General features: G+C 43.9%; 1 protein-coding gene across 4 annotated transcripts; it reads left to right on the top strand.

Moving 5' to 3' along the window:
- The first annotated feature begins 1,309 nt into the window (after positions 1 to 1,309).
- On the top strand, positions 1,310 to 8,505 carry TIC (time for coffee). 4 transcript variants are annotated; one of them, XM_018119151.2, is made up of 12 exons: positions 1,310 to 1,740; positions 1,832 to 2,368; positions 2,477 to 2,661; positions 2,757 to 3,063; positions 3,164 to 3,632; positions 3,723 to 3,783; positions 3,881 to 3,973; positions 4,054 to 4,327; positions 4,431 to 4,497; positions 4,610 to 4,676; positions 4,778 to 5,152; positions 5,283 to 8,505. In XM_018119151.2, the coding sequence occupies exons 1-12, from the start codon at positions 1,635 to 1,637 to the stop codon at positions 7,761 to 7,763; spliced, it is 5,022 nt and encodes a 1,673-aa protein (XP_017974640.2). In that variant the 5' UTR covers positions 1,310 to 1,634; the 3' UTR covers positions 7,764 to 8,505. The 4 variants fall into 4 exon arrangements, with proteins under 4 accessions (XP_017974640.2, XP_017974641.2, XP_007034715.3 ...); XM_018119152.2 differs by having other exon boundaries at positions 2,760 to 3,063; XM_007034653.3 differs by having other exon boundaries at positions 2,477 to 2,571.
- Positions 8,506 to 9,237: the final 732 nt, after the last annotated feature.

Consider the following 9,237-nt stretch of genomic DNA (forward strand, 5'->3'; position numbering starts at 1 on the left):
TTTTCCCTCCCTCTTATCTGAAGATGTTTATTTACGGGTTTGTGACCACGAAAATGCGGAAGGGTAGCCAATAGCAAGATCCGAGGCGACGAATAAGCGGGAAACATAAACCACGTGTCGTTTTCATGATCCGACACGTAATGAGAGCGATGTTGCCACGTCCGCTTGCTTTTGGTATAATTTTTTTTCTCTCTTTTGCACGTTGTGTGAAATGTGAATCCCACCCGTAGCGCGTGGCGTTAAAGCGTCGAGGACTCGGCGCTTTTATTTCCTTTTTTAACTGCGCGGTGAAATTTGACCGAGCGAGTAGGTTTCCGATTTCTTTTATTTTTTTGTTTTTTTATAATGTTCGGGGTGAGAACCTTTTACACGTCATCATAAGCTCCCACACCTCGCGAACGTGACAATAGGCCAACGGGAGAAAATAATTTCTATATCGGCAGCTGATTATGGGGCCCACATCCTCGGAAGTTCCGTGACCGTGACTGGAGTTCCCTCCCTGATATCCCAGCCGTCGAATCAATCCATCGACGGTTCAGATCCGGCTCGCTGATCGACAACCACGAGTCTCCTGGTTCGGTGCCAGGTCGGACGTTCTTGTTCGTTGGGAATCTGGTTTCGGGTGCACTCTTTAAAAAGGATGCTATGCCACGTCAGATCGTAATCCAAGGCCTATCAATGTTGCTTTTACTGGTCACATCCAATTTGGTCCGTCGATTCCCTATTTTGGGTTTTTTTCAAGTGGGCCCACTCCCGTCTATATAAAAAAAAATTATGAATTCACTTAGCAGTAATTATTAAAAAAATTACATATAATTTAAAACGTGGAAGCGAAATAATGAATTTGACCGGTTGGAACGATATTTTCTGGGGTCACCAAGATTCCTTGTGATCGTCATGTTGCTTTAACCAAGGTCTCTGCGACCGGTAATAGCCGGTCACGACAGCTCTTTGGGAAATTCAAGAGCCCCTCCCCAGTTGGTCGTGATTCGTGGGCAACAGTCCCTAACTCTCCAAACCCTAATACTGTCATTCCATTTTTTTAATGTTTTAACAAAAAATAAAATTATTTATTTATTGTTACCAAATCGGTAGTGAGTGATACTATGGAAGCTTGAGAGGAAAGGAAAATTAGATGACACGTGGCACCATGATGCAGAAAAGGTTTAGAGAGTGCAGAGGCCACTAATCCAACAGTCCAGATCTTGCCATGTTGGTTTAAGCTAATGAAAACCGTTGGATATGTCAAGGAATCAACGGTATCGATTTGAGCATTTATTGCTGTCGTGGATCGTGGCCGTCCATTAGGGTTTGAAGTGGGTTTCGTCGAGAGTGAAATAGAGAAAAAATGATGGGATGAGAACACAAAAAGAGGAAAGAGAGAAAGAGGAGGAGAGAGAGAGAGAGAGAGAGAGAGAAATAAGGGAGAGCTAAGATCTTTTCAAGTCTGACAGATAGCTTCAACACAAGATCTTCGAAAGCTATTGAAATCGGTTTCCTCGCCGGAGATAGTTGCCGGAGCTCATTTCCGGCGAATTATGTTATATATCAGGCGATTGACTGATGAGTGATGCGATTATTCTCGTTTCTATAACAACTAATTTATTACCTGCAAAACGAGTTAATTTACAGAGATGGATAGAACCAGAGAAGCGAGGAGAGTCACTATGGCTGCCGCCGCCGCTACAAATGGCCTTTCACGGCGGCGGCACAGGAGTAGCTCTCTTAGAGACTCACCAGGTTTTAAATTCAGATCTGGCTTTTGTTTTCTTCTCTAACTGTATCGTCTTGATGAATTTTCTGATTTGTATTTTCTTTTATGACGGTGCAGAGGATGATGGGCCGGTGGAGTTGCAGGAAACGGCGCGTTTAAGGGATCGAAAGAAGGATCGAGATCGAGAAAGAGAAAGGGAACGAGAACGGGATCGAGATAGAGAACGAGATAGGGAACGAGATAGAGAGAGAGAAAGAGATCGCTTGAGTAGAACGAGTAAGAGAAGAAGGGGGGATAGATTGATAAGTAGCAGAGAAGATGGGGGCGAGGATAGTTCTGAAGAAAGCGTAAACGACGAAGAAGATGATGACGACGAAGACGGCGGCGGAACCGGCGGTGGAGGTTCTGTTCGGATGCTTCCGCCGAACAACGCTGGGTCTTTGTCGATGTCAAATCATCATCATCAGCAACATCAGCATCATCAACAGCAGCAGCAGCAGCATCAACATCGGAAGAGCTTTCCACCGCCGGTGAAAGTTATTAGAACGACACCACCGGCAGGGACGACGATGACTAGCGCCACAACTACATCATGTACGTGGAAACCCGCCGATGAGATGATTGGCGTGTCGGTGCCTAGAAAAGCTCGGTCAGGTAGAGAGGTGGAAGAGATTAACTAAATTCAGTCTTTTTTTTGTTAGTAAGTTTTCTTCTTTCGAATTCACTGATTAGTTTTTTTTTTTTAATTTTACCTTTTTCCAGCTTCTACTAAAAGGTCTCATGAATGGGCATCAAGTGGCGTTGGCGGTGGTGTTATTGGCGGAGATCAAATTCAACGTCAAGCTTCAACTTCGCCGGTGAGAACAGGTGTAGCTGGGATGTTAATGTCACCGTCTCCGGCTCCAGCCTCTCCATCTTCTTCCAATGCTTCTATGAGGAAGAAGATGGTCAGTTTTCTGATTTGAAGCTTATTTTTTTTCTTGGTTTTTGGGGTCTTGTTTTTTGTTCAATTTAGTGACAAAAGGTTTGGTTTCTGATGTAGAAGCCTAACGGACCAAAACAAAGGCCACCGAAATCGTCGAAATCTTCATCTTCAGCTCAGGAAGAGATTGAGATCGAGATTGCAGAGGTGTTATATGGTTTGATGAGGCAGCCACAAGTTCCATCTAAGCAAGAAATAATTGGGAATGATTCGGTTAAGTTTGATGCAAGAGAAGTTAATAAACCCAATAATGATGCTAAATCAAGAGTCTCTTCACCGATCTCCAACTCCCCATCAACTCTTCCCCAATCATCTTCTATTTTACCTCCAAATTCTAACTCCTCTGCTACTCCTATGTCTGCAATTGGTTAGTAACTTTCAGCTTAGAAGGAAAGCAAAGCTTTGCTTTTGAGCAATTGGGTAAGAGATTTTGATTTGGATTGTTTTTATTTTTTATTTTTCTGCAGCTCCGAAGAGGAAAAGACCGAGACCGGTTAAGTATGAGGATGAGACGACGACGACAGCACCACCTCCTTCTATTTTCCCTGTTAGGAACAGTTCCGTATCTTCTACTACAACTAAGGTTGAAATTGATCAACCAGCTAAAATTGAAGCTTCTTCTCCTCCGAATTTGGAGAAGAACTTAGGATCCGTGGCTGAAAATGGTGGGAGTTCTTACGATTTGATGAATTCTTCACAAGCCGGTCCGGCTTCATCTGAGTTGGTTCAGGCTGAACCAGTTAAGGAAGAGAAGAACAATCTAGTACCGGATTCTAAGCCTTTGACCGAAGAATCTGAGAGTAGAGATATTGGTTTGAGTAGAAAGGAAGAGTCTCAATCGCCAAAGAAGGAATCTTCACCTTCTCCTGCTAATAATCCTCCCTCCACTGGTCTCCGATTGGATGATGAGCGTGAGAATTTGACAGTGACAAAAGCGTGAGCATCATTTCTTTCTACTCATTTCTTCTTTTGGGGGTTGAATTTGGAAGGTTTGAAATTTTGCCTACTTGGGTTTTGTTGTTTCAGAAATTCAACGGTTTGTGAGATTGAGAGCCAGCGGGAAGAGAAGTTCCAAATAGATCTGATGGTGTGGATCCTATTTTGGTTAAAAGATCCAAGCTTTTTCTCCCTTCTTAGTTCTTGAATATCGAAATTCTAAGTTTTTTTTTTTTTTTGGGTTTTAGGCTCCTCCTCCGTCTAGATCGTCCCCAGAAAGGGATGGTGAGATTGAATTTGGGGCTTCAGATCCTAAGCCAATGGCCACGGATATGGAATTGGTGAGTCACCTAGCTGTCACCTATATTTATGGTCTGATAGTGTAATAAATTAATGGTTTTTGATTTGTGTCTATGCGCAGGAGATGAAGTCTATTGTAAAGGTGGATGATAAAAGAGTGAAAGTCGGCCAGGAAGATGTGAATGTGGAAGCTGAGGATAGTAATAAGAAGGCCAAGCCAATTGCTGAAGAAGCCGAATCACATAAGCCAGTTGGAAATAAAGAAAGGAATATTGATCTTCAGCTTGATTTGGAGAAATCTGATAGAGATAGTGTCACAGTTAGTGTTAGTGCGAACAAGCTCAACAACCATGGTCAAAAGCTGCAGCATCAACAACCCAGTATGGAGAAAACTGGTAAAAGTTAAAATCATTTTTTCGCCTTTTCCTCGGGAAACTTTCCCCACTCTCCTTGTGTTGCTGATCTGGAGGGGTATTTTTTTTTTTTGGCCTTCTACAGCACAATCTGGTTCTTTGCCTTTGCCGATGTCAATGGCTAGCTGGCCTGGTGGACTTCCTCCAATGGGGTATGGCTGGGTCGATTTGATATTGGTTTTGTGCTTTTTTTTATTAGTAGATCTAAATCAGTGATTTAGATGTTATAATTGGGGGAAATGACCTTTTTTTTTTCCTGAGCAGTTACATGGCTCCTTTACAAGGTGTTGTATCCATGGATGGGAGCGCTGTATCTTCAGCAGCTATTCAGGCATGTCACTCTGTTCTTTCTTATTTTAACAGCTCTTGATTTCCTTTTTTTTTTTCTATTCTCGTTGTCCTAATTTATCTTGCTCTTTTGAAACTTTGCAGCCTCCACATTTGCTTTTTACTCAACCAAGGCCAAAGAGATGTGCAACCCATTGCTACATTGCTCGGAATATACACTATCACCAGCAATTTATGAAGATGAATCCTTTCTGGCCAGCAGCACCTGGCTCAGCTTCAATCTACGGGGCGAAGGCTTGCAATCTAAATGTTGTGCCCCCTACCGAATTGCGTGGGAACATTCCTGGAAGAGGGGTGAATTCTGTGCAAGATAAGGGGCAGGGTCTTGCAATTTTTCCTGGTCATGTTGGCAAAGATAAAGGTCCTCAGGCTGCTGCCAACATGGTGGATGCTGCTCAGAGAAAGCAAATATTGCTCCAGCAAGCTCTACCCCCAGGAGCAGCACCCAGTAATATTCTGGTATGCTCACACCCAAAATACCTCTTTCTTTTTTGTTTTTTTTTTATAAAGTCCAGGGTTGTGATAATTGCGCAATTATATATCTGGACGGTATTTTTGAAGTTTTGCTTTTGGGTGTAATCGTTTTCAGCATGGTCCTGCCTTTATTTTCCCATTGAGCCAGCAACAGGCTGCTGCTGCCGCATCTGCCCGACCTGGGTCTGTGAAATCTCCTCCTGCTGCTGGTAGCGCAGCTTCATCGAGTACATCTAACTCTGCCTCCATAACTGCCACCCCAGTTGGTGCAACCGCAGCCCCATCAATGAGCTTCAGCTACCCAAATATGCCTGGCAATGAAACCCAGTACTTGGCAATTCTGCAGAATAATGCCTACCCATTTCCAATTCCTGCACATGTTGGGGCACCACCTGCTTATCGAGGAAATCATGCTCAGCCTATGCCTTTTATTCATGGATCTTTCTATTCTTCCCAAATGCTTCATCCTTCACAGCTTCAGCAACAGCAGCAGCAGCAGCAACAGCCACCCCCACAATTGCAGCAAAGCCAACAAGGTCATCAGAACACAAGCATGTCCAGTGGTTCATCATCCTCCCAGAAGCACTTGCAGAACCAGCAGCAAAGGCCACATGGAAGTGGTGTGAGTAGCGGCAGTGGGAACTTGCAAGTGTTCCCTTCCTCAAAAAACCAGTCACCCCATCCACTACAGCTTCAGCAACGGCAGCAACAGCCAAGTCAGCATGCTTCTCATCAAGCTCGGCAACTTGAGGGTGAATTAGGTGGCGAAGATAGCCCATCAACTGCTGATAGCCGAGTATCTCGTGCAAATATGAATGTTTATGGTCAGAATTTTGCTATGCCCTTACAGCCTTCAAACTTCGCTTTGATGACTGCTGGTTCAGTTGGTGGTTCTACAAGTTCTGGTGGTAACCATGGGGAAAAGAAGCAACAGATGCAGCATCCATCACAACAGCCAGCCTCAAAGGCTGGAGTTGAGCCTCTTACATCTCAAGCTTTTGCCATGTCATTTCCTTCCATTAATGGCACCACCGCTCCTGGCCTTGATATTTCCTCCCTTGCACAAAATCATGCAATTCTTCAGAGCCTTACAGAAAATACAAGGCAAGGCTATCAGCAGATCATGGCAGCTGCTGTAGCTGCCCAAGCAGCTCACCAGAAGAAGAATAATTATCATGTCTCGGAAGAAGGGAAGCGTGGGACCAATGATGCATCTAGTGTGGAAGAAGAAAGGAAGGCCATGGCAGGAAAGGGTTCAGCAACTGTTGGGCAGTCCATTGCCTTCTCCAGGCTGGATCTGTCTGATTCATCTGTTTCCACTATTCCAGGCAGCAATGTCATTGATAGTTCTGCTCGTACCCTTAATCTTGGCTCTGCTTCTGCCAGAACTTCAGGTTCTGTTATGCCAGCTTCAATAAGTGGAGTCAATGCTCCTAATGCTCAGCAACAGCTTCAGCGGAATCAACAGCAGCAGCAACAGCAGATGCTTCAGCTTCAGAAGCAACATCAATTTGGGCCTGCTTCTGCTCCTCGAAGTAAGACACCAGCAACGAGTAATGGAAGTGCTTATTCTGATCACCTCCCTTCATCTTCTATGGCTGCCAAGTTTCCAAATGCTCTGTCTGCATTTCCTCAAAATCTTGTGCAAAGCAGCAGTAGTCCAGCTCAATCCCCTCAATGGAAGAATTCTGTGAGGACAACTGCCTCTCAAGTTCCTTCTTCATCTCTATCTTCTTCAACTTCATCATCTCTCAAGAATATTCCCCAGCAGCAAGGCCGGCCACAACAAGGCCACACACAGATTTCTTTTGTAGCAAATCCTAAATCATCATCACAAGTTCAACAGCCTCCTAATAGTGCTCCATCCCCGTCTCCTCCGATGGTGGTTGGCTCTCCCACAACTTCAATTTCCCGCAGTGCTGGTGGTAGCCCAAGGACAACAGGTTCCACTTCTACTGGCAACAAAGGTGGCCAAGCAACTAGTTTATCATCTCAGCAGGCCAAGAACTCACCATCAGTGCCTAGTCGGAAGTCATCTCCTGTTGGTGGAAGGAGTGTGCCATCAGTCTTGGGAAACCCCCACATCAGTTCATCTTCGAATTCTGGAACCAAGCCCCAAGTGGTGCTACAGCAGCAGCAGCATCAAAAGCATACATTGCATCAAGCGCAGCTGTTCTTTTCTAATGCTTACATGCAGCCCCAAGCTCAACACTCACCAAGCTCAACTGCAACTGGAACAGCTGCTAGTGGGTTCTATCTTCAACGACACCGTAATGAGCAACAGCAGGCACAGTCTCCAGGCTCATCAACAACTTCATCAACTTCAATGTTGTCGTTGTGTTCCCCAGTTACTCTTGCCAACTCTGGCACCACTGACCCTGCAAAGGCAGTAGTTGCTGCTGCTGCAGCGGCTGCAGCTGCTGGGAATATGAAAGGAGGTGGCTTACCATCACAGGGACTCGTGCATGCTGCACAATTTGCTACTACACAGTCTGGAAAGCCGCATCAGCTTGTGCCAGGCTTCCCATATGTTCACGCTGTCCCTGCTGCTGTTCAGGTAAAACCAGCAGAGCAGAAACAACCTGCTGGTGAGTAGAATTATGTCCCTTTTTGATTCATATTGCAACCCCCATTTAGTGAAACAAGATACAGCTGTGAAAAGAGATTTAGTTAGATTGGGGACTGAATTTATGAAGGGGACACTGGTTTCTTGCCCCAGAAATGACAGCGTGCTCTCTGGTAGCCCATCAAGACTTGAGAAAGTGCAAAGAATGGAGGAAAATGATTGAAGCTGTCATGTGGCGTAGAACTTAACCCACAATTTTGCAAAGTTTAATGCGGTGGGGGGGGGGGGGGGGGGGGTGGAAATTGTTCCTTGTGGATTGTGCTTGCAATGTGTATGCATCATATATGTACACTTGTGTTTATTATCTGACAAGGTTGATCCTGAAGTCTAGTTAAATTTGATTGGTTTGATGGGGGGCAGAAGATGGAAAAAGAAAAGGTTGTTAAAAATGTTTTGTAGGGCAAAAAGATGGTAGGAATGAGGAAAAGAAAGGAAGAGCGACACAACTACTTTCCATCTTTTGGGGCTGTAATGGAGGGTTCATTTTCTTTTAATTTTTTTTTCCTGCTCTTTTTCTTTTGGGATTTAGAAGTTTCCAGAATAGATCAGTAAACAAATCTTTTGACATAATATTTATGCAACTGAAGGGTGTATATGTATATGTCCGGCACATGTAAGAGTAACCACTCTCCATTTTTTCATTAAACTCTCTCTCTATTCTGATTGTGCCCCTTTTCAGTAATGCCTAACTCGGTCTTCTTACTCGATTCAATATCTTTCTGTTGTATATTTCATATACTTGGCTCAAAGAAAATAGAGTACTTTAAAACTTTATGTAAGGTTTGTTTCACTGGCAGCAGGGAAGATTCTGAGAGAGGTTTGTGTTGATTGTTCTGTCTGGTGATAAAGAGATTAGATAGTGTGCAGGCAATGAAGATGTGTGGATAAATTTGAGCCTGAGGAACTTTAAATGAAAAAGGCCAAGTTGTTGTACCCTACAAACTTACAAAACTCACCGCCACTTCTGTGGCTTCTGTTTGGCATTTATATGGGGGCTCTAAACTTGTGGGCCATTCATCCCCCCACTTCGTACACTCTTCTGTGCAGTCTCCTCATTATTTTTTGCTTTGGCTCTCTTTGACAAACAATAAAAATTAAAAAAAAAAAGCAGAGATTGTTGAAAAGGGCACCTCTCTTAATTGTCAGCATCCTACACGTGGCTCTTGTCCATTATGCAGATATCTTAACTTTATCTATTTATTTTGTTTTAATAACTAAAATAAATATTGATAAGGGTATGTTTATTAAAATAAATTTAGAAGGATATCCTGGCAAAGATATGTTTTACGGTTTTCCAAGTTTACCCTTTTCCCCTTTCGTGGGTTGGGGGGGTCCCAAAACGCAAAAGAAAAGTGTAGGACATGTGTTCTGTCACCCTTACCTGTAAGGATGACTTATCAGTCTGCTCTCATCTTCACACGTGTTCGCAACTCTTTTCCTATTT

This window comes from Theobroma cacao, chromosome 4 (assembly GCF_053813885.1).
Source record: "Theobroma cacao isolate CCN51 chromosome 4, ASM5381388v1, whole genome shotgun sequence".
NCBI lineage: Eukaryota > Viridiplantae > Streptophyta > Magnoliopsida > Malvales > Malvaceae > Theobroma > Theobroma cacao.

Coding starts and splice junctions, on each gene's coding strand:
- TIC (XM_018119151.2), top strand. CDS start 1,635: ATGGATAGAACCAGAGAAGCGAGGAGAGTCACTATGGCTGCCGCCGCC. Junction 2,662..2,756: donor CTTCTATGAGGAAGAAGATG/GTCAGTTTTCTG, acceptor TTTCTGATGTAG/AAGCCTAACGGACCAAAACA. Junction 3,974..4,053: donor TGGCCACGGATATGGAATTG/GTGAGTCACCTA, acceptor GTCTATGCGCAG/GAGATGAAGTCTATTGTAAA.